The sequence below is a fragment of the Leptinotarsa decemlineata genome, unplaced genomic scaffold, assembly GCF_025532065.1.
Source record: "Leptinotarsa decemlineata unplaced genomic scaffold, Ldec_3_MD MMD2_tig00026299_RagTag_RagTag, whole genome shotgun sequence".
Taxonomy (NCBI): domain Eukaryota; kingdom Metazoa; phylum Arthropoda; class Insecta; order Coleoptera; family Chrysomelidae; genus Leptinotarsa; species Leptinotarsa decemlineata.
Genome location: NW_027412676.1, coordinates 1883746 through 1910248, shown reverse-complemented (window position 1 = coordinate 1910248; position 26503 = coordinate 1883746). Strand labels below are relative to the sequence as shown.

The 26503-nt window shown below is 35.3% G+C and overlaps 1 protein-coding gene across 3 annotated transcripts in view; it reads left to right on the top strand.

The window, feature by feature from the left end:
- Sema1a (Semaphorin 1a) overlaps positions 1-26503 on the top strand; it is a 1123890-nt gene that overhangs the window by 633804 nt on the left and 463583 nt on the right. For all 3 annotated transcript variants that reach the window (XM_074180678.1, XM_074180676.1, XM_074180677.1), the window contains exon 3: positions 19215-19314. In XM_074180678.1, the coding sequence (XP_074036779.1) occupies positions 19215-19314 (100 nt within the window). The remainder of the gene's footprint in view (positions 1-19214; positions 19315-26503) is intronic.

Here is a 26503-nt window from a genome sequence, read left to right as displayed (position 1 = left end):
ACAAGCGTGTAGAGAAATCACACCTAGAGAACTGAGAAGAGTTAAAGGAAATAATAGAAGGCGCATAGAAAAATGTGATCGTTTGGAGGAAAATTTCATAAAATTGTCAACAGTTAAATCATTTGAAATTTATTATTTTGTTTTTTAATTGAAAATGTGATTTTGAAAGTAGTACTTCCAAAGAATTTTGAACTACATAACATTTTTCGCCACAAAATATCCTTTTTTTTCAAATAATGGGAAAATGAGAATATGAACTAACATTAACCATTACATGTTTCCGTTCCTCTTACAAAATTACCATTTTCTCTCTTATCGAGAAGGAATAACTTTCCTGACAACAAAATAAAAAATAAATTATTTATGTGAAAACAAAAGTCGAGTTTCTCTTGAACAATTTTGTTCATGTTATGATGTCAAAACCAAAAAAAAATCTACTTCAATTATTACGGAAAATACGGGTGTTTCCATGAGAAGTGAAACAAATTCAAATTTTTCAAGACTGAAATTTTTTCAGGAAAAAAGTGTAATCGTAGTTAGTTGGTAGTCCTGATCACGAATCTGAAGGAATTTTGAGCCTATTTTGCCCCCTAATATGTTTTACCGTAATCATGGGGTGTTCCATCGCGAGTGGCGGACAGTGTATATCACTTTGGCCAACCCCATTCAGGTGGTAGATGCATTTTGAGCATTTCAATCAGTCCAGAGAGTTTCATCGTTCTACCTCGAATATTACGGAAGATACGGGGGTGTTTCCATGAGAAGTGAGACACACTGTATGTGGTAATTATGAAAATTAATAATCTTTTCCCGAGAAAAACTACATTCGTCTGTGAATTCTATCGTCTTCAGAAAGTCACAATTTCTTCTAATCATTTCCAGTATCCAATTACAAAATTCAAGACGGTTCGGAAAGTCTCGCGGATGTTTACCTGGAAAGCAATCTTTGTAGTACTGGTAGTAGGTTGTTCTTCAATCAAATAAAGTACTGCTTCCTCAAGCTGTGCTGTTCGTACTTCTCGATAGCGACCACAATCCTGCGTTCTTTTGTCGAATGAACCATATTCTCGTAATCGTTGATGAAGTCGAGTAAATATTCTATGTGGAGGATGCTGCCGTTGAGGATACATTTCAGCATATCTTCTAGAATGTTCTAACCCATTCCCCTGCGACAGACCGTAAACGTAATGCATATCAGCCATTTCCTCATTTTTGTATGTCATTTCAATAACAAGTTAATTATTGAAGTAACAAATTAAGAACAGAACAACAACACCCAATTAGTATTATTTCAATTTCAAAAATTTACAAACTGACAGCGTCATACCAATTCAATTGTCACTATTTTCGCATTTATGACGATGTATCCCTGTAGTTGTTCATAAAATAATTTTTTGCTGCGAACTGGTTTATTTTGGGCAAAAAACCCAAGAGACATTTTTTGTTTAGAATGAAGCAGGCTATCGGAAATAAATTTTTAAATGGTAAACAAATGATAAGACAAAAAGTTAAATTGGAAATAAATTTTAGGGGTTGCGTTTTCCACCTCTTACAACCATGGGGTAAACTGAATAAATTTCTGGCTAAGTGTATTTTTAGTACTTCAAAACGCCAGGTTAATTTCAATATTGTAACATTTTTAGTGCTTGTGAAAAAAATTGTTATACAAATTTTATGTACCCTCTTTGAGGGGCTGTATCTTAACAAGGGATGCTCCAATGAAATTTCTTTATATGAAAAATCCTATCTTTTTTTCGATGAGGAATCACCTCCTTAAATATCTTATACTTATTTAGTTACACCCTGTATTGTTTGAATATTACAGGATGTATTTAGGTGTTTTTTTGTTAGTAAAAATGAATAAATTTTGCTGAGATTGTCGATGTCTGTCTTCTTATTGATATTGTTCTCTCTAATTTTGATTTCAGTCATCTCCAGAAATTGCTTTTTATTTGAATCTGATTCGAAATGGAGAATTTTGGTGTTAGTTTAATCGACTGAATGATCATTATCTAAATCGTGTTGTGTTAGAGCACAAATTATTGTGTGTGGCAGGGCAACACACGGTGTTTGTGTAATATTGACCAAGTCTATCAAAATGGTATTGATATTGATAATCAAAACGTGAAAAGAAAATGAATTGATAGAATAATAAATTTTACCTCAGCCAAAGATAACTATGTGAATGCTATTTTAAGGTTTTTTTGGCCGTGGCCTGAAGGCACTACTACTACTGCTTTGGTAGTGGTACCTTCACAGTGCCGAGTTGGTGCTTGAGTTGTTGTTCTCGTTTTTCCGAACGTAGTAACTACAATGCTGGTATTCGATTTGACTCCTGATTAGATTACCTATCTTCGTTTGTGTACCTTTAACGACAGGTATGTAGATTTAATAAATATTTATCGCCTCTTCTTTTCTATTGAAATTCTCCCTGTGTTTTTAAACTTCTACTAATGCTTCTCTTTATATAGCAATTTTGAGTTTTATCGAGTATTATAGTATCTTTGAATGAGATAATGTGAGTGCCTTCTTTGTTGAGAGCATGATCGACTATAGCTGATTTGTTGGTTTGTCCGAGTCGACAATTTATCTTGTGTTCAGAGAGATGGGTACCCAAACTTCTTTTCGTGGTTCCAATATAAACCAATCCGCAGCTAAAAGGAATCCGATATATCCCGGGTGTTGCTAAAGGTTCTCTGGTGTCCTTAGCTGACAAGAACAAAGCAATCGGGTACGGCTAAGGTATTAGGTGACATACAAAGGCTGGCATGCCTAAGTCTCGCAGCACTGCAGCACTTGAGGTCGTTCTCGGACTTCCACCATTGCACATCTACATGCAAAGAGAAGCTCGACTGGTGACACACAGGCTAATGCAGGGACAAACCCCAATAAGCCAGTTACACGGTGCAGAATACTTGAAACTGTACAATGAACTGAAGGCAGGTCCAATACTAGAAATGCCCGTGGTTAACACAGTCCCGCAGTACAACTTTTGAAAAGATTTCAAAATCATCATACCAAGTAGAGAGAACTGGTAAAACGCCTACCAGTAAAAGCGGAAGAAATTTGATATACAGGTGACTCAAAGACCCAAAAATGAGTAGGAGCCAGTATATACGAAGGGAGAGTAAAGACAAGAATCGCACTCAGCCTCGGACATAATGCAACTGTGTTCCAGGCAGAAGTAGCGACCATCGAACACTGGGGAAATGAACAGGCAGGAGGTCACAAATAAAAACATTGCCATTTTCTCCGACAGCCAGGCGGCAATTAAAGCGCTCAACTCATTTCAAGTCTTCTCAAGACTGGTGGGAAGCTGTCTGAGCGCGCCCAAGAAGCTAATTACCCAAAATAGGACCGCTTTAACTTGGGTTCCCGGACATGAGGATCACAAGGGCGATGAGGATGCCGATGTTCTAGCCTGTGAAGGTGCTTACAAGAATATGATTGGCCCTTCTGTGGGGTAGCGAAAGCATGTATGAAGACATCCATAAACTCATGGATGCAAGCCGAATCGATAGATTGGTGGAAAAAGCTCCCATGAATGATGCAAGCGAAAGAGTTCATACAGTAACCGTCGCCCAGATTCATGGAAGACCTGCTAAACTACAACCGTAAGGTTATAAGGGTAGTAGTGGGTCTGCTAACGGGGCATAGCTGGGTGTGGCATGGGTTTGATAAAAGAAACCCAATGCAGGTTCTGTCAAGAAGAGGAAGAAACCGCACTGCATGTGCTCTGTGAAGCGAAGCGATAGCAAGGCTGAGACACGCAAGTTGCGAGAAAGAAAAACCAGAGGCTACCAGCTATATGATGGGTCAAGGCTATGGAGTCTCATCATGGGCATGGGCTAGCTCCCCTAAAATATAATCTAATCTAGCTGCCCTTAGTCTTTCTCTGATTTGTTTTCGTTGGCCTGAATATTGATATTGCATTGAATCCTCTATCATCAAAAATCAATAAATGAATAAATAATTGATACATATTTTTCTTGGTGTGTAGTCGTGAATAACTCCAACCGGTACAAATTGACGTGGCTGTCCATACAGACCTCGATCGATGGCTAAATAATACCGACATCGCTACCAACTGGAGCATCATTCATCGAGTGAGATTATGATCTGGATTAGTTTCGTCAACTATCTATTAAATCTGTCCATGGCAGATAATTGATTAACAATGACCACGAACCGAAAATATAGTCAGCGAATCACCATAATATCGATTATTTAGTAGCCATCTAATGAATTAATTTATATTATCTATTTATTATGAGCTACCATTAGTTTGACATGGTAATGTGTTCTGGTTTGTGCATAGGCGGAATACAGCTGACAATGTTAATTATAAATAATGGTCCCATTATTACAATGCGATTATATGCATCAATCGCTAGTAGTGTAACTGATTAGTGTCACGAACAATTAGAGAGAAAATTCGATGATCTATCCAATGGTATTGATGGTATATCTATCCTGAACCGCAAATTGAATGAAACGTGTGAAGTGAAGCATCAAACTACAGTATATTTCTGCGATTAACCTTCAGGAAATCTATTGTATATTGATGAATTCCGGTCTGCAGTTGAATAGGTATATAGATGAGTCGTGAAGTTGAAATATACTCTTTTTCACGTTTTTTAATATTTGACGTCGAGAATATTTTTGTCTGTTATATTAGTAACGCAAATGTCATTAAGAGTTTTCAATAATTCGAGATTAGCCATAAAAATGAAATATAATCAGTTCCTTTCGATTCTGAGAGATATTGAATATTACTGGAGACCATCAGATTTACCTGACTAATAGATAAGGCAACATTGTAAAATTAATTTTAAGACAATTAAGACGCAGGTACCTAGATAGGTATATATGGTATACGAATAAGGGCAACATTTTAGGAGGTTCAGTTTAATCTTCCTCTTGAAGATGCTCACTTGGTGATTGAAACACCTGTCGAGGTGTTAAAAATAACAGTTCGGTGTTGGGATAGAACTCTAGAAATATTCATTACTACACCAAACGTTCCAAACAGTGCATCAAAAGTACATCTGAGAGATATTTTTATTGCTTATGGTTAGAGATAATAATTCCCAGAAAGATCTGAACAACTGTTCACGAAACATGTGTTGCGCTTTTCTAAACTGCCCAATAAAAATTCCACAATGGAGTATTACGTGAATGAGTTATGGATTTCCATCGAGTAACTGTTGGAACCATTTGAAATATGAATTGTGGAAGAAATATGTTCTTATGTGAATCAATTGTCATTTCTTCAATACTATGCTTTATGTTGTTTAGACTTTTAATTGAGCTTGAGATGTTACAAATGTAATGAGGATCAATTCCGTGATACGTACCTCTAATGACATTGTAGAATTATTTGAAATTGATGGAATTGGTTGACTATCTTGTAGTATTGTCGCTAGATCGTTAGTTCCCCCTAATTGTTTGATAATTAGTTGAAAACAGCTATATCTCGCAATAAGAGACTGGTTGGTTGATGCCCCGAATGCCAGAGGCGCCCGTGCAGTTTCTGTACTGAGTAAATCTGATCTATATTTTTTCGTTTGATGGGCGGTTTTTTGCGTAAAATAATGAATTTCATTATTTTATAATATTTTATGATATTCAATAAATCCCATACAAAGGCTCTAGAACGAAAACCCTCAAAAATCGAAACTTGTGCAAGCTTAGGAGGTCTTCATTTTTGACATTAATGATTCCTAGCATGAAGTGACGTAACAAAGAAATTATTAGGAAATATGTTATTTAATGATTCATTCCGTAAATGATTATTACCAATTTGATAATTGTGATGAAAGTCGGCAATTTGAGGTTCATATAGATTTGAGACACTTGCTTCTATTCATATATCCAGAGATTCGTTCCCTTCTGTAATGAGCAGAATCAATTACGACCCAAGGTACATTTATCGACGCGTCGAATGTAAGCTCAAATCAAATGGTAATGATAACATTCGAGAACCATTAGCGTTGAATAATATAGCTGATGAAGTCAAAGCGCGAGCACTCAACAGCCGCCGATCGCTTTGTGATTTCGTAACAACTGATACTGTTGACTATGCCTAAATAATGGAAAGGTACTCACTTGTCTATTCACAATTTCCTCAATAGGGCGAGTAAAGTGGTTCAGTCCCCAGTGATATTCCCACCCTCTATGAAGAGGTTAAATCAAATTGAACAGTGCGAAGAGAATCGTTGACGAATCTCAAGGGGAAGTGTTATTTGGCTCCTCACAAATATCTACTTTTGACATTAAATTTTTTTTAAAAGGATGTGCCACAAGACCCTCCTTTCCATTTAATTTTTGTTCCCAGATGGCGCCCAGTCGCCATCTTGAAAATTTCATATGTTAATTACGCTTCAATACAAAGTATTCATGCATTAATTTAATTATCCCAAATTTGAATGTTTTGAGTTGATCCGTTTAAAAAATAAAAGGGAGAAGACATTAAAGAAATGCACTGTATAATGCTTCCATCCATAGGAGAAGAGTAACAAAAATTAATCTTATTAAAAAAAAACTAATCAATACAGCAAGCATAACCTTGAAGAAGCTATTGTATAGCGAAACACATGTCGCGGTTTTTGTAAAACCCTTATAGTGAAAATCATACAATAAACTGTATTGATTAGTTTTTTAATGTGGATTTTCATCAAGTATCGGCCAGTTCTATTCAATTAATCTCATTAGTTTGGACTTACATTGTCTAATATGATATGATATGAAATCTCTGAAGTAACAAATGAAAACTAATATTGAAAAATTGACTTCACAGTGAAGTAACTTGGCTTGAAATATTTTAATCTTCAATTTTTATTTTATTATAATTTAATTTTTTGCTTGATATAGGTATTTGTTATTTTCAGCTATTCTTTTTTATTTTTATTTTCATTTGTTATTTGGAAGTCCGAACTAATATTATCAATCTGCTTCATTACCAATGAATTCATTTCCAAAAATATTTTTATTTGTCATTTTGATTGCAGAGAAGGGTTTAACTCACACAGATTTTCGATACCTGATGTTTCGTTCAAATTGAAAGGAGATATATATTTTTAGAACATATTATAGAAAAATACAAATGTTTGTATAAAGATGCAGAATTGAAAGCCAAATCGCTTCATTTCCTCAATCCTTTCAATTCAATAATTCATTTTTATTATTTATTGGCAAGAGTGGGCCAATGAATGATATGCTGGAGATAGATAATAAATAAATGAAACAATGAATAAAGTTTCATTAAAAAAGGAAAACAAAGGTTTCAACTTTAAAAATAGCATAAAAAAGTGTATTCAAAGAAGTAAGATATACATTTTATTACTAAAAATTGAAGGAGCCCAAGAAACATAAAATGATACTGACACTAATAATGAGCATTACCTATATATAAAAAATATCAAGTGTTTCTGAGCTCTCTCTGCATATGAACAGTTATCTATTCAATTTTTTGAAATGTAAGGAACTGCCTTATAATTCTCATCATTAGAGTATACTGTGAAACACTTTGAATACATACTTGATTCGAAAAGGAACTTACTGACTCAACATGACTAAACCTCTGACGGAAGCACCAAACTGTTTCGAAGGTTCGAAATAGATGAACACTTTAATCTAACAGACCAGTATTATAATATTCATGCAGTCATTGTTCACTGTGATTCTGACGTTGAATTTGGTTATTATAACGCCTTGGTCAAAGACGAAACGGACTGGTGTAAGTTTGACGATAGTCGTGTCACGAAGTGTTTTGGCGATGTATTGAATTTATTGAAGCCTCGGAGACATGTTACATTCAGTTTTATGAGAGAGGACATTGGCAGATCAAGATCTTCAGATGATGTGGTGCTGCAGGTTTTTCCGGGTTTTCCTGCAGCTGAAAAAGCAAATGCGCCACTGGAGTCAATGAAGTCGCCCCGGAGCGCCAATTAATTTTTATTGTTGTTTTATAATTGCACAAATAACGTTTAATTTTACTGAACTCACTAATTTCTTCTACAAAATCAACCATGTAGAAATCTACGCTTTTGCTGCCATGTTTATGCTTTTATCGTGGGTGCGTGTCTCTAGCTCAACGGTGTAGATAGCAAAATAAACTGATTTCAAAAATCAACACTTGATAATTCGGCGACAGGACGAATGTAGGTGCTCAAAATAAGAATTCAAAATTACAGAGTAAATGAAAGTAATTAGTTCAAAATCACGGCTCAAAAATAGAAATAAAAATCCAAAGTGATTATGCTAGCATAACAGGGGTTTTGTTCATTCTTTAATCTTCTAAATCTTATTTTGGAACCACGAGAAACCTAATATTTCTCATTTTTCAATAGGCGGGTCAGTTGAATACATAATGATATTTTTTTGATAATTTCAGTTATACATTTCAAATCTCAAACTATCTTTGATTTTAGGTCGATTAAAGTTATCACTCAGGTCTTTCCAGTATAAAGTTGATGCACTACAATTCTGATAAATGAGCCGTCACATCAACATATATGAGGCAATAACATGAAATATCTGGAGAGAGTAGGAGCTTTCGAATGGTTTTCAGCCGGATATTACGACACATATTCAAGAAGCAATCTCGGTTCATGACCGTTCCGCTGAAGTCGTCTTATTGCTATTGGCTTTTCCATATCTCGTATCGCCGCAATTCCCAATCGAACTTTTCACAATCCCAAATCGCAATCGGATATTTGAAATCTCTCGGAATGCTCTTTCCATCACCGATCGCATGGCAAGTTGGGTTTGTTCTAGTTCCTGCCGTTATATAAAATATGTACCTGGTACCAGAGTTTGTTTTTCTTTCTACATCATGGAGCGTTTTTGTACATATTTGAATAGAAATATTCTGAATTTCTCGGAGAAAACCTTGTTTAAACTTGAACGAGCTCCTTTTTTGCTGGCAACTGTAAAGAATGTGTTTTATTGAAGGCCAATTTGAGTTTTTTTCTTGACAGTGAAATACTTCAATGAGGTAAATAGACAAGAACGACGCTGTTTCAGTATCTTCATGTTCATATCTTGTGATTCTGGTTGTTACTGGAAGAAATGGTGTATGAGAAACTGAATCACAATTGGTTTATAATCTGATTTTTATAAATCTGATTTTATCTCTTCTCCAGTTAAAATTTAATTTTTTTATGCAGGAATTTTGTATTCTTCGCAAACGTAAAGATTCACAAAGGCGGAGAGCGAATCCACCTATACTATCATAGTGAGACTCTGAGAAATAAAGTATCCATGTTGAAAGGAGTGGAAAGAAGATAATGCTTCAGGTATAATTGTCTAAGGATATTTATTATCGGACATTATGCGTAAGCAAAAAATAAGGTGAATGTTGAAATTTCACAGGCTACGTACAGGTTACGATTTTTTTATTTTTCATGTTGGAATACTCGCCTTGTACATATTTTCACAGTTTAAGATATTTAGTATTGCGTATTCGGTGATTTTCTGCTATTGATAAAATGCATGGAAGAAATTACATAAAATTTTGTGCAGAAAATGGAATTAGGCCAAGAAGATGTGAATGACAACGCTCGCCCTCGACGCTCCAGCACATCAACAACCGATAAAAATGTTGAGAAAGTGAAGAAAATTGTCATGGGAAATCGTCGAATCACTTTTAATGAAGTTGACGAGTAGGTTGCCATATTTCATAAAGATATAACTGTAGTTTCGTTGTTCTCTGCTATCCTACTGTGTTCGAACTCATTGTACTTGTATTGATCTGGAATTGAGAAATATTTCATTAAGAAATTCTTTCAGATACCCGAAATTATTGGTTATTCGATGTTCTTTCATTTCTTTTTCATTTTAACACCTCCATAACACCTCTTTATTGAATATAAAAGAAATGAATTGTGTTTTTGTAGAACTTCGTTTCATGAATTTATATGATGATTTCAATGATTTTTGAATGTATGGAAATATGCATAAAAGATGTGAAGTTGATAATCGAAGTTACAATGAAAAAGTAGACCTTGATATCGATAAGGAACTTGATTCAATATAACAGTAGAGGTTCATATCGCGATTTACTCTAAGTTTCATTTCAACGCAAAGATACATTCATAATGTTGAATCACTATGAAAAATTTCACATTCTTGTCGGGGTAGAATAACAAAATATGGAAATCACACACAAAAGTAATTTTCCTACTAATTTGGGCTGAAATTAAATTACCGCCAGTATTGGTGGAAACATTTTCACCAGTGTACGTTCCTAGTTTATCTCTTCAACGAGAAGAATGTGCAGTGTTCTACTGTAATTTCGTTTCCATTCGCAGTGGTATCAGCCAGAAATTCCAATTTTTATTTCTAATACTCCCTTCTAAACGACTATTGTCATCGAATCCAATTTTTATCCGAGTCTAATTGAACGGGACGCAATATCGTCGCGACGCCGATAAAATGCAAATTCCGATGCAACACGTGTAACGGCTTGCCATTCCGCTGCGCAGAGTTAAACAAGTCCGAATAGTGACATATATGCGGAAATCAGACCGTCATCCCAAATGAAAACATAGTACCGTACGTGAGCTTTATGAGAATTTCATACGAACATCCAGTCACCTCTGCCACCAAATGAGACTGGAGACAGATGGGGTGAATATGGAGGAGTCGTACGTGAGTCGACGTGAATATGGTTTGTATCAGGCACCCACACATATGAAGATAAACGAAATTAGCCAGCATTGTCTCTGAAAGTAACGAGAATCTACAAGGTTGTGAATGGATTTCACTGAAAAGATATACTTTAAACAATATAACCTTACCGATGAAGTTATATTGGTAATATAAACACAGAGTTTTCTTGGTGTCATGTAAATAATCGAGGAGAATTATATAGAAGATTCTGTAAAATAGTTTCATGAATTGTACATTTGCACCGTAACTACTACTCTAGCAAGTTGTAAACCCAAACACAACGAATTCATGATCCAATACTAAACAGCGGACTTTTGATTCGCCATAGGTCTTATCAGTTTAGCTAGGCTAAACCACAAATGCATTGCTGGACTCAACTAATGGCCTTGCAGTGAAAGCTGTAGTGAATGACAAGAAGGCGAGTCTCGTCTCGCTCATGGATGAAATTCACTTTTCACAATAACTTTCATAATAATCATTTTTGGTGTGAAAAAAATGACATGCTATTGAAGATACCAATTATTTATCAAAAGAAGTACTCTGACTGCATTGACATTGATATCAACTTAATTGGTCCCTTCTTCTGAGAGGTCACAGTCACGGCCTCTTAGGTCACCAGACCTGAATAGTTTGTATCAATTTTTATGAGTACATCGGATGTTTTTGTTGCATACAGCACCAGTACAAAATGTAGGAGATTCAAGAAACGGAAAAATTGAAAGAAAGACCTTCAGGATCTTTGATACTTGATGACAAAACGAGTAGAAGCGTGAATCATGACTGCAGGTAATCATCTTCAACAAACTTTACGAGAAAATCATTAGTTTGAATTGTTTAATTGTTTTCTTGCTGTTTGTTGTATCTTTATGTATCATAAATATTATAAGATTTCTCTCTCCCTTAAAATATTATAACTTTATGAATTCCCTATGTTTTCCTGCATCTTTTTCATAAATCCCATTCCAAGAATCTTGATACCCCTTCTAATTTGAACATGTCCTTTGTTAAATATTTATCACATTTTTCTGAACATAATTTGGAATGCTTGTTCTGTAAATTGGTGCTTCACATTCACGTGAAGTGATGTCAATGTCTCTCTGTTGTATCTGTATCTGTAGAGTAGGGACGGTGCGTGTAGGCCCACATCACTTAGGCCACATGTGGCCCATTGTACATCCTCCCGAGGAGTTGTCCTCCTAGTTCATCGTCCATCCTGTCCTTTCCAGGAAGGTGAACAGGTCACTGGGAGGTGTAAGCCAAGACTCGCCGAACATACACTCTCTTATTGACGATAACTTCGGACACTGGCATAAGACATCTCTGACAGTCTTATCTTCCTGTTCACACATCCTGCATAGAGGTGTGTGTCCACTAGCCCCATGTTATGGAGGTGTTTCCTTAGTTGACAGTGGCCAGTAAGAAATCCTACTGTTAAGCGTAGGTTTTTCCCGATCATCGCCAGATATTTCTTCGGTGCCAGCTTCCGAGGGTCGCCCAAGGTGACCCTGGCAAAATTGCATCCTTTGTTTCCATCCAATCTCTTTAGGAATAGAGCATGTTTTATTGCACATAACTAATGACTCCTCTTCATAGCCCTATTTTGTTCAGATGTCCCCTGAATGAAGATTATCCAGAGAACATCCCTGTAATACTTCATATTTCGTATTTATGCATTTCTATGTATGGTCCTTATCAATAACCTCCATAGTTGGTTTGGATTTTCTGTAGGGTTGATATATTCCTATCTGGAAATCATTAGTTCACATTGTTTTTGTACCTTTATTTCGTATGAATTGCGAAGGTACGAACAAAAAATTGCATCCATCGTAAATGTCGGTAACGATTTAAACAAACTTCCTGAGGCGGGACGGTAGCCGGTTGGGTTGGAGTGAAAGGGTTTGTTCCACTCATTCAATCCACCGTCAGGTGAAACGGTGGTTCGAGCCGAGAAGCCAGACGATTTATTTTCACTGCCTATCGTCCAACCTGTGCTAGCAATGGCGCGTTTAAAGGTAAAACCTCGTTAATCCTTAGCTCGCACAAGTTCAGAATTTAGACAGTATTCGTTCGTAGGGAGGCGGCAGCTGGTTAACGAAAAACAGACAGACATACAGACAGATATCAATCTCGGTAAGTTTTAACAGGAAAATACTTCATTGGCCGTGTCAAATGGAGTCTACTTCTAGTCTGGTTTGGTAATTTTTTCAAATTGTTTCATATCGTTTTATTCTTTTCATTGCATCATTTGTATAATGATATTAGATTATTTTTGATGACTTTTGAAGCAACGATACAGTGGGCATACAAGAAACAAAATAATGGATTAAACTCTGAAATGAAAATTGAAAAAAGTTCCTTCCATTTTTCAAACAATAGAGATGATACGACCGAATAAATATTACTTTCAACAATAACCATGGACTTGTTTATTTTGGTCAATAACTTTGAATCGATATTCCTCGGAGGATTCTCGATAATGGTGGAGATCACAAAAGCTCCTTTGAAATGGATGGTTTCAATCACATTTTCATGTTTTTATGCTGTCACAAGGCGTCATTAATCACCCAGACTGCGATCGTTTATCCATCTACAGGAAACTATTGAGTTTGCTCCGAGCAAAAAGCGGATTCTTGCAAACTTGGACACTTTTTGTATTATGAGTTTGGCGGATTCTCAGGAAAATAAAGTGTCGCCGTATTCGTTACCGAAGGAAACTTAAATCCGTCCCAATCAGCGAAAATTGTAGGAGCAGGATCGTCTGATTTATGGCTATTCTTCGATAGAAATGCCGTAGATATCGAATTGTGAGGTTAATTATTCTGCTCCAAAGATAAACCAACGTTGAAACAAAGAAATCTGAATAATTAGCAATGGATAGGTCGTCGTCATGTCATTAGGTTTCATACATGGTTTCTAAAGTGGTTCAGTTATAATGAACTGTAGGACAACTGGAGCCAAGGTAGAATTGTGTGCATGGAATTGCATTGGCGTACGGCAATTATGAGATGAGGAAAACTGAACAGATGAGAGAAACTGATGATAAAATATATAGAATCACAACCTTGACAATAATTTTTTCATTTCAATGCAATAATATTTCTTAGAATTTAGTGCCTACTGTTATGGAATTGTACCATATCAATTTTAATTTCAAAATAAGTAACGGCCTATCTACCTAAAGACAGCCCAAAACATACTGTTTGTAATGATTTTATCTACCGAACGGTGAATTTTGCTGCTGATATATTTTGCTTTTTGGATAGGTTAATAAATAATGTTATAATAGCGTTTTCAAATTGAATACATCTGGGTAATCAAATTGTTCTTTAGTTCAAACATCGAGTGACAAGGGCCCTTCGGGAAGAGAGAGAAAGGAAGGACATGGCGTTGCTGCAGCGCCATCCAGCCGTCGGTTATTTGTCACAATGATTGAAGCAGCTTTCCGGGATATACATGTCCTCAGAGCTATTGCGCCGATTAATCACTCGGGCAATTTAATTTCGCGTTCCTAGTTTGAGTTGTATGCCGCTGAATTTGTTCCCCGTTTTAGCTCGGATGATATACCTGCAACTTTGCACCTTATGTCATCGAGGCTCGAGTTATAAGCGTTTTATCGGCACCAATAGATTACCTATTTTTTCGCTGTCTCTCGATGCATCCAACCCCGATTGTTCAATGATTGAATTTCATTAGGGAATTTTCTAATATCGAATATTTCGAAATTTGAAATTAAAATATAGAAAAAGCAAATGACGAAATATGGCTCGTCAAAATCTTGAAGAGACACTGGTTTGTTTGTGTAGAATTTTTTAGATTACTCTTGGGGTGGAAATATTGAAGTCTAGTTCACCAAAATAGGGTTTTACACTTGTACAACTCATGAGGCTACCGTAGAGCGAAACGCGTATCAAAGAAAATTCATAGTGTGAAAATTGTAAAATAATTATCATGGATATAAATATCTTCTTCTCCATCTTTATACAATAACAATGTGGGAATCTTCTGACGAACGGATGAAAGCAAATAATTTCAAAATAATTTCTTCACAAAGATGTATAGATCATGCAAAGAAGTAACTTTCAGATACAAACTAGAAGAAAATGCTTTTTCGATACAACAACTTTTTTTATAATTATTGAATTACACGAAAAAAAAAATTATTAATTTATTATTATTAGGTGAACGCATTTCTGAAGTCAACTTGTTGTAAAGTTAGAAATTTATGGAGTTCGTTTTGAATTTAGTTAAACGAAATCGCGGCAATACTATTTGATCAGCACATCTTATATCATCAGTGTGAATATCGGAGGTGAAGGGATAGTTTCTTTTATTTTCTTGTATTTCACAGACTGTTTGGGAAATGTAAATATACATGGAAGCGTTATTGTTGTTTTTATTTTTATCTTTGTTTTACAATAAAACTTATTTCTTTGACTTAATTAAAAAAAAACAAAATATGTATTTCGCAGTTTGTCTGGATTGATAATACATCGGAGCCTTCATATTGAAAACAAGATACTAGATAGACGTTTGTTCAAATTTTCTGTATACATAATATACCAATTAAGGGAATCATCGATTGTAATACCAAGAAGTTTGCAATGTTCACCTATTGTATAGTTGTTGTTACTTGATATGATTAATATTTGAGTCTTTTGATCACTTAATTGTGTGAAGGTCGCGATAAACCAATTTTTCGCATTGTGAATGGATCAGCCATTTTTAAAAGATTAGGTTAATTTGAAGAAATTTTGATAAAGGAAGTATCGTCAGCAAAGAGAATAGTGAAAGTATTATCAATTGTATGCTGACAGATGTATTTTTGTATCTATTTTCACTAGTTGTCTGTTAGTTAGATTGGATGATAATAATTTGTGAGGTACACCTCTAATGCCGTAACACTCTAACTTAAGCAACAGAAGGTCATGTGAGACACTGTCGAATGCCTCAACAATCACCTTCATTGGGTCTCCAATGATCCAATTGTTGATTTGTTCTTCCGAAAACCATATTGGTTGTTTATTTTTTTTTCGAAATGATCAATAATATTTATGATTGAAATTGGTCGAAAGTTTATACTCCGGGAAGATCTACTGATTCGACCCTTCACCATGTGGTTGGCAGAATCGAAAGATCATTGGGCAGGCAACAAAGAATCCACCCTGGGTATATTCATGGATATCGAGGGAACTTTTGATAAAACAACCTTCCCAACAATTATCCAGCAACTATACTCCAGGAATGTACCTCTGGTAGTAGGAAAATGAATACTCAAGATGCTTATCAGTAGAGAAATAAGTATGTAGAAGACATCACAGTCAGCGATTGGCTTGTTTAAACATCACAGGAGGCATAAGAACAACACCAACCGCGGCAATGGAACCTGTACGTTAAGGAGGTTACTTTAATGGCCATGTTACGATTGCGCACAGCTAGTGTAAACCTCGAAGTAGGAATGGGTCAATTGAGGCTGAGCCTATGGCGAGAAGCGCTCACTGCGCAACCTCTGCTGCAGGTAACCAGTGCCAGTAATGCAATTGAACGCAGGTTTGTGTTTAATAAACCCTACAAAATACAAATAAATCAGAACACAGAGTCAGATGCTACAAATGCAATACGCATTTATACAGACGGCTCAAAAACCAGAGATGGCTCAGGATGTGGAGTGTACTCCAGATCACTAAGCCTAAGTATTAAGTGAGGAATGGAAAAAAATACCAGCGTGGTTCAAACAGAACTGGCTGGTATCTCAATCGCCACAAAAGAAATAACCAGGAAAGGAATTTCTGGCAGAAACATAATAATCTGCACTCAGCAGACAAGCCGTATTAGCCTTGAACAGACAACGTGTTACCTCAGTGCTAGTACTAGCGTGCCACCAAGATTTAGCCAAAGCCTCGGTAGATAATAACATTATCCTGAGGTGAATTAAAGAGCACGACAGGAGTGAAGGTAATCGCATTGCCCACTCTTCAGCCAAGAAAGCGGCAGAACTAAGAATTGTATGACCCAGGGGCACCTACGGCCTGATGACTTCAACAATTGCGGAACTAGTGTTACACCCATGCTCAATCCCTAAAGAGATGGGATGAAATCCCATCTTGCCAATCTTGCCAGGATCACCCTGGGCGACCTTGGGAAGCTGGAGCCGAAGAAATATTTGGCGATAACCAGGAAAATATACGCTTAATAGTTGTATTTCTGACTGGACACTATCAACTAGGGAAACACCTCCATAATATGGGGCTAGTGAACACACCTCTATGCAGGATGTGTGAACAGGACAATGAAACTGTCAGGCATGTCCTATGCGAGTATCCGGGTTTATCGTCAATAAGAGAGTGTGTGTTCAGCGAGTCTTGGCCTACTCCTGCCGATATAAAGGAGATGTCTCCTAGTGACCTGTCCACCTTCCTGGAAAGGACAGAATGGAAGGATGTACAATGGGTCACATGTGGTCTTAGTGCTGTGGGTCTACACTCACCCTCCCTAATCTACAGATACAGCCAGATGGTCGAAAGTTGCTTGGAATTTTGGGATTATCTTTTTTTAATAACGGTAACACTTTGGAATTAGTCAGGAAAAACCACTGAAGTGAAACACTGACTACCATTATTGTATGATATATGTTTCATGTAATGAAATATATATTGAGCTACACAATTCACTGACAAGCAACTGAAATATCTGCTAGCAGGGAAAAGGAAATTGGCTTGGCTATGTGATCGATCCTCTATTGTATATTTCGAATTGCCTATACACATAACCGCGTTTTCATTCTATTTTTCCCAAACAATGCAAAATCGCAATCCACATTGCCCTACATCACGACCCGATTGTTTTTCATTATTCACAGCAATGGAAAGGTAAAGTACTCTTCAATTATTTATTATTGTCGGATTTTAGGCAACTGTTTGGCTTGCATTCATGACTGAAAACATTTTTGAGTTACATGTATTTTTCATGTCTACAAAGAATGTTCTACTTGAAAAATGTTTTTATATTACAATTTATGAAATACAAAACTTGGGACAATGATCCATATATATTCCCTGAAATAATATTAATGTTTACTCAATGAAAATTTTCATGATTTAAAAAAGGATGTAGGGGTGTCACATAGTATGTTTCTAATGCAATTTATTTTTTAAAACAACCATTTAGAGTTCTCATGGACTGCAATTTGAAAATTGTAAATGAGGAATAGGGAAATATACTGATAATTGATTATTTTGAGATTTTAATAATCTTGTCATTCTTATTGAAGAATAATTCATTTGAGAACTAATACTCGTTGTATTTGTTTCACCATCAGTATAGATATACAGCTGCATTAGATATGTTTATTGTTCTGTTAGGTTTATTGAATTTTATTTTGAATATTTCTGAGGAGGATTTGAGGGCATTTATTTTCATACACTAATTCTTTGTTTCAGTTCATCAAGAATTGTTATTTTCTTCCTGTAGTCTTCTAGAATTTTTTTGGCTGATTTGAAATATTGTAACGATGTTGAGCATAAAATTGCAGACCTGCTTTAAAAAGGTGCAGCAGTGGCTCCAGGAGTATGGTTACCCTTTTCTAATATTCGAATTATCAGCTCTACAGATTTGTGATTGATTTCGAGACATCTCAAAAATATTCTGTCATATTTTCGTACTTTTGTTGGGTTACAATTTACTGAAATATTATTTTAATTTAGTTATTGTTTCTAGTGTACTTAGATTGCTCTGCCTATGTGATATCAATGAAGATATGAGTATATTTTAACTTACCATTTGACAATTCATCCTTAACAATTTCTTAATGAAAATTTCTTTTCTATGATAGTCCACTGGATAAATTAAAAAAAGGAACTGTTTTCAGTCAAGTATATTCTCATTCTAACTACTAATCATTGCATTTTATTCATTTTTCGTGAATTCTGATTAGTATACAAATTTTCAGTAGTTCCTTAAAAATTTTGCCTCCAAAAATGATCGGGCTAAAAAAAGATGTAACTAACTTCTGAATAAGTTGAAATAATTTTCCTGACATATTTCATAGTCTGCTCACAATCCTTTGTGTCAATGTATGTCAATAGTAAGCCCAGACATTAATCTCAGTCTGAGCATTTGGTTATACAATATAATTTTTCTCTCATTGAATAATTCCATGATATTGAAAAATTATTATTATGTTCAGTTCTTCACCATTTATCGACATGTAAATAGCTTGATATTTTTCATTTGGTGATTGTTATGCTTTTTATAATCATCAGATCATCGATACCCTCTTTTGATGAATTTTTCTCTATATCAACTTCAAAGAAAAAATGGCAAAAACGCATTAATAGGAACAGATCATCAACAGATCAATCTGCCATTGATCCATTCAATGGCAGATTGAGTTTGGTTATTCGGTTCTCCAATAAAGATCTTCTTTCTAAAAAAAACTGCATGAGAAGTTCATATTTTCTGAACGTATTCCAAAAAAGTTATTACTCTAAATTTTGAACTGTGGTTACGGAATCGTAATTAATATTTTATTTTGTTTTTCACAGGTGCTGAAGATGATGTGCATCACTTCACGGGCAATGATAGCCATACAGACTACTTTCGACTGGTACTACGGGATGGAGACTCACTGCTTGTGGGAGGAAGGTAAGTGAACTTTGTGAATCAACAAATCAGTTCGAAATCATTTCATTTCACTTTTTCAGCAACTAATCTGACTATTATGATCCTATAATTTTCTTTCTTCCATTCCTACTTTTCGAATTTGTTAATATTTTTAGATGATGTCCAAACCTTTGATATTTGTCAAGAAATAGTTTCACCTATATTCCAACATATTAGTTTGATATACCACGAGCATGGTTTAGAATTTTCATATTTTCAGTCTGAGTGGAAATGAAACTGAAGCAGAGAGTAACGGAGATAGAAAAAACCACAGTTCGAAAAAACAGAATGACGATGATTTTATTGAACGTTGCAACTAGGCTGAAATTCCTAATTCATGTGAAAGTAGTTGGTTGGAATGAGTATATTTTTCCAGTGTGACTCTGAAAGAAACTTTTGTGTACGATCTACATATGTTTATGAAGAGTTTTTACTGTAGTTATTTTTATTCTGCCTTTCTTTGAAAGAATACCACATTTTTGTTCAATCATTTGTGTCATCATTTCAATCAGTTATTTATTATTCATCACATTTCTGCACAATGCACAAGCTTCGTAACAGCAGTTATGCTCTGAGAATATTTTTCCAGGGTTCATTTGGATATTCCAGATGAGACCGGCGTTTATAAAGAGACTACTACCAATCTCACTCAGCTAGATGGTGATGGTTCTGTTCGACAAAGTACAAGCATCTGACACCGTATAGATAAAGGATTTGTCACGTGAATGTGGAGGGCAGGTACACCAAATAAACGTGATCAATATTCTCAAATCCTACTTGGTAAACAAACCAAATGGTCAACTTCTCGAAAAAATTAGTCAATGTGACGATTTTCGAAAAGTGGAAGAAGTAAAGCATTGAAGAAGAGTTGATCTGGACAAGGACTTGAAATTTGAAGAGTACTAAAGTTTGGTGATCCAACGAGTGGGTGTTGCGATAAAAAGTGCGTAACCGCTTATTGTATGAAACTCGAATTGACAGGCTTCTAATCTTCAAGCAAACAGCTGCTTTATATGCCTAGAGTCTCAAGAAAACTTATTTGTCGAGACTCGAGAAAAAGATGCCTTATGTCTGCACCATATATGGCAGATATGCGATATCTGGCCGAGGTCGAGTCAGACACTGATTATATCAAATGACTCGACCAACAATTTTTCAAGTTCTTTTTACAAAAGAGTCAGCTAACACGTCAATGAAAAGTTATCATGAATAACTTGGCAAATATGAGGGGTTCATTAACGATCGCCAATATTTCCAAAGCTTAGGTTACACAGCTTAGGCAGTAAAGAAGACTTAATGAACGGACATGTTGAGAAGAAGATCACCCAATAACACCATCACAGGTGCTTCCCACTATCCATCCAAGATCGTGAAATGGCGTTGACATAGTTGTGGTCTTTGAGCTCCACAGGCATGGATCTGCGTATCTATTTCTCAGCATCTCTTCGTTCTCCGTCTAATCCTATCCTTCTCCTTTCGTCTCTGTCCTGTCTCACTGATCCTCTCCCGCCTCACAACGGAAGTGAATGGCTTGGCTAAATATATGATACTTTTTTTATACTCGTAATATAAACCGAAGACAGGAGGGTTCCCCTAACTTAACTTTTGAATGAAGCCAGATATCAAGGTTTGACAAAACTTATGCAAAAATATATCATTTTCAGTTGTTTTCGATAAGGAGAATAGAGAGATAATGAAGGGTTTTCTGATATTCCTTGTGATAGGTATCTCAATTCTTTATTGAATGCTGATTTATTTTTGAGAATTAGCAGCTTCATATTCATTTACGACAGGCTGGTTCAAAATTGGCTATCTGACAATAATTCAAACCAATATGTTTTACTGGGTTTTAGTGTAATCTCAAGTAAACGTTACATAATCGTTGTATATTCTAGAGCTCATGAATATAATAAGAGGCACTCCGTAGAAAATTACCCCAGAAACATAATGCAAGAAAAAATATTTGAACAAACTGAAATGTTTCAAGTTCTTCTTGAAATTATGATATTTTTCTTTTCAGATTCTCAAAAACAACTATAAAAAGGCCAACTACTCATCAACGGATGATTCGTTTCTGTATCTATATTTTTTCTCTTTTTGGATCTGCTTCCTTTTTGGTGCAATACGCCATTCGTTTCCGAAAATGAAACAGTGTTGGTAAGGTTAGGTTAGGTCTAAAGTGAGTGGGTTTATTCGACCCTCCACCGCAACCCGCAAGGGTTTATTGCGGCTCACACCTCTACAAATAAACCTAGCTTCTTAACGAAGCCGATTCGTTCGTATGGTGTATTGTTTTTCAGTTCAAATGGTAAGAGTACGGCTCTGCTGAACTCTAAAAACCTGTTTTGGTCCCCAGCGGGGCAGGCACAAAGAATATGCTCTGCTGTTTCATCATTTTCCAAACAGAGACGACACACACTGTATTCCGATAGTCCGAGTCTCTGCATATGATGATTGAAATGACAGTGACCTGTAAAAAGGCCTGTTAGACGTCGTAGTTCATCCCTACTATTTGGTATCAAGCTTCGAAGGGTGAATGAATGCCTTGGAGTGAGCCAATCCTGGAAGATTCTACCAGAAGTCCATAAATCTTCTTGCCATCCAGGTGTTCAATGTTTGTTTGGCAAAGCCTACAGCGATGCCGATGACAGGTTCTGGTCCGATGAAGCTGCTTGCAGCACCCTCTTTTGTAAGGGAGTCAGCAGGTTCATTGCTTACCAGGCCAGTATGGCCAGGAATCCAGACCAGAGACAATCTGTTGAGTCTTCCTATCGAGGAGAGTCGTTTTCAGCAATTTGCTACCAATTTAGACGTTGCTCGGTAGGAACCAAGAGCTTCCAACGCCGTTTGACTGTCCGAGCACTACCAACAGTGTTGGTAGTGCACTTTCGACAACAAATATCTTTCTAATAAAAAAAATATCTAAAGTAATTCTCTTTTACTGAACTTTGTCCGACTTTGGTATCTTATCCCGCTCAAAAGTTTAACGGGGAGTTAAACGGGGATGAATACCGATTTCAAAGTGGGGTTGGTTGGTAGTCTCAATCTCTCGCTAACATCTCGAGCATATACAAAATCCTGAAGATGAATAGTAGTCTTGAAATCCGATCTCCGTCTGCTGTCTCTTATCTAAGTCGTGAAACAGTCGTAAAACATAATCATTAAATCGTTACATATTATTACATACATCGTTTATATATATCGTGATTTTTATGTTTGTTATTTATGAAGTGATATTGAAATTTGAAATTATTTATTGAAATATGCAAAATGTGTATAATTGACGTGTTTGCTTGCACACTTGTCACATATTCGAAATAAGCAAACTCTAATTTCAACCCAATATTCATCAATCAAGATTTGAATCTTGCAAAGGAAAGTATGAATATAAATAATTTAAATGTTGAATTCACAAAAAAATATCTCCAGTTCATAAAAGAAATGTTTTTTTCATATATTTTTTATAAGACATGAAGAAATGAAATACATATGTCCAGAACAACTTGAAAGGTTCGGAACTTCGTTATTACAGTACTGTAATGCTTTCAAGATAATGTTGAAATTTCATAACAACGTTTTGAAGGATCTTTTGATTTCGATATACCTCCAGCTCAGGAATTGTTAACTTTAAAAACTAGAAAAACACACTTTTGTCTATTTTCCACGATGGGTTTTATATTTGTTGACTAGTTTCAATCATTACACTTTTTTTAAATTTAACTGGTCTAATGACCAAAAATAATCAAAAAATATATAACTATCGTGGAAAATAGACAAAAGTGTGTTTTTATAGTGTTTATAGTGTATCATCAGTGAACATGAATTTCCTCAAAATAAAGAAGTCGTCAATCAAAGGAGTTGTTGAGTTCCTTGGTTTTTTAATCCACTTCACCACTGTACAGTATCCACACTTAATGTCGCACTTGGATCGATATCAAATACACTTTTATTTAGTTCCGTTCGACACTCATAAATTTCTATAGGTTAATTCTCAATCATTCGATTCCAATCATCCTAGTGTTATCCAATATTCGAATATTCATTCAATGATTCATTCTATGATAAACTACAGTAGTGTTCATTGATTTTTGTTAAATGCTTTCCTTTGGGAGTTTCCTATATTTTGAATCAAAATAACGTATTTGAGAATGAAAAAGTCATTCATCTGTAAATTCTCCAACTAAATAATTTTCGATCGAAAGTATAGATTTCTCACAAAAGTACCTAGCACTCCACACTTGGAAATCCACTTCAAATATGCCAAGATATATTATTTTGTTATATTTCCTCCACGATTCTGAAGTACTGTGGTCTCAGATATATTCTCAATAGGAAGCTGAAAACATTTTTCTTGAAGTTGCCGGAAAAACATTAGCCGACTTCGTTCCAGAAAAACCGTCAGATAATGGTATCAATAAACAACATCTGATGAAAAAGAAGTAAAAAGGAGCTTTCGATAGATTCCGGTCGTGAGGTCAAAGTCATTAGGAAGAAACATCAAAGTAGCACGAGACCATTGAGAAAAATGCCCGCAGGAAGGGTATGTGTACGGAAGATTTTGTCTCGAGCAGTTGAGAATATCTATATGAACAGAGAAAAATTCCATATATCTGTTGAAATAAATGCAAAATAAATTTTCGAAATAATTCTATGAGTTTTAACTTGAAAGTCTTCCAAAAAGGTTACCATCACCCTCAACACAAACCATTTAAAAAAATGAATTTAAATCAAGCAAACTAAAGATTATAATTCATATCAAATATTTATAAATGTGCTTCAACTTTTTTTGATTTATTAACTTATATGTTAGTCAATCTGTCACTTGAATAAATGCCGTAGTGGGATACTCGTTAATTCATGTTATATTGAACACGGTGAGTTCTACAAAAAGCTTTAGAATTGATTTGTGAAACATTTCAATGCTGAAATAAAGTTACACTTTATTGCGAGATTTTCACTGGACGGTTATTACAATCACAATACGAGTTTCGTTATACAATTGCTTTCTTAGGCGTTTTCATTCATGTATGAAGCATTAGCGAAACACGTTTTGCGGTTGTTCAAAACTCAGTTTTGAAAATAGACAAGAAGTGTGTATCCTCAGTTACTTGAATATGTATTGAATTTTCATCAATTATCGGCCAATTCCATTATCGAATATACAATTTACTACAAAAAAGTGAGGTAGCATCGAAAATATAATAAATAAAAAATACTCCATTTTATTCTATTTCGAAACTTTGATATGGAATAAATTGAAAGGCTTCACTCGAATTTGATGGAATTTTTCAGTGATTTTTCACTATAAAAAGTCAGTTGGCTGTAATTTTACCAGTAGGAAAAGGCTTATAGTCCGGGATCCAAATACCAAGGAATGCATATGCCTCAATTGATACATTTTTAATTTTCCAGTAATGCACAGCGACGTATTTCTCTCGGAGAGAAGATGTTTATTGGAAAATAACACACAAGGTTGAAAGATAAGGAATAAAAAAAAACATTATATCAATTGTAAAATGCATTAAAAAAGAATGGAATATTTTTTCCAAGAAACATTTGTCCAGATTTATGTGTCTTAATTCCATACAGGCTTGCTGAAAATGGGTTATTGTAAATTTCAAATAGCTTCAAAAGTTCTTGTATAATTCTAAAGAAAAACATATGATTCATATATCTAAGCTATTGGAAATTCGGTAACGAATTTTCAGGTAGGGTAAATTACCTTCAAAAACGTGTTATTTTGAATTTTTTTATAAATTGATGGATGTATCTGTTACTACGTGGTAGGAAGTCATAATGAAGAAAAGAGAAATGAAACTTTTTATGCTTTTTACTACTTTCATTTGTAACTAACGATAAAAAAAACATAAAGAAGATAACCCCATAAGACCGGTAGTTTCGTATATAAATAGTCCGGTAAAAGAACTAGAAATACGTCTTAACAAGTTGTTCAAAAATATTACCAATTTCGTCCCACATCATAGAATTAAAAATTCACTGACTTTAGTGGTAAACATAAGAAACCACGCCACATAAATTCAATTCCAGTTTCATTCGATGTAAAGAGTATGTTCTTCATTGAGTTCAATGTTTTCAGAAAACCTAGCTATACAGATATCACAATCCCAAGCGGTTCTTTCCATCCAGACAGTCATAAATTAGCATCCTACAATTCAATTGCACAGCATTCTCACTGCCTGTGTCTGCTAACATTGAAAATGGGAAATTGATATAATTACACAGATAGGTTATAGTAATGGTTTCAACGCAGATACTATCCAGAAGTTAGTCAGGAAACAAAGCCGGAAATTCACTTACAAATTAATATACCCTCAGGCCAAACAACCAGAAATCAAGAAATGGTAACGCTAACATATTTTGGAAAAAGAACAGAGATAATTTTCTTTTCGATGCCATAAGGTCGACAAGTTGGAAAAATCTGGAGTTTAAAGCTTAAGTGTCCGGAGTGTAATAGTGTTTATGTGGGACAATGTGGCCAAAATTTCCAAAAACGGTATGCTGATAATGAAAGTTCCTTCAGACTAGGAAAAAATGATTCGACGTTTTCAAACCATTCCTTGGCATGCAACCACAAGTTTCCGAATCTAAACGATACGTAAATTCTGCACTATGCCAGGAAGGGTTGCAAATTCAATTATTTAGAATCCTTGGAAATTCACAAGCATAAACATTGCGGGTGCAACCTGTTAAATGATCAAATCGATTTAGTTTACTCGCCGGTTTTTAAATTGGCACATCCGCATTGTGAACTGTAAATTCAGGTACTCAATCAAGTCAAGTACCTCTATTTCTATTAGTACCTACAGGGGTGGTATATAATGACGAATGTAATGAATCATTGTTGGTTTATTGTATAAGTTTGAAAATGTCCGTATAGGACGAAACTGCAGTAACGTTAGTTAGAAATAAAAGTGGTAAAAACATAAGAATGTTTCATTTCTCTTCTTGAAAATTCATTATATTCATTGATGCAGGTCGTAGAATGATTTCGAGTAACTTCGATCAGTACAGATGAATTTTCCTGTTTTAGTGCATACTTACTTACCTGTACCCTAGTATTCACCTGTGGTTTCCTATTTGAATATTCAGGTTCAGAAGCGACTCTGCGTAGCTCGTTATCTGGGAACATTAAGTCATAAAATGAAGATTT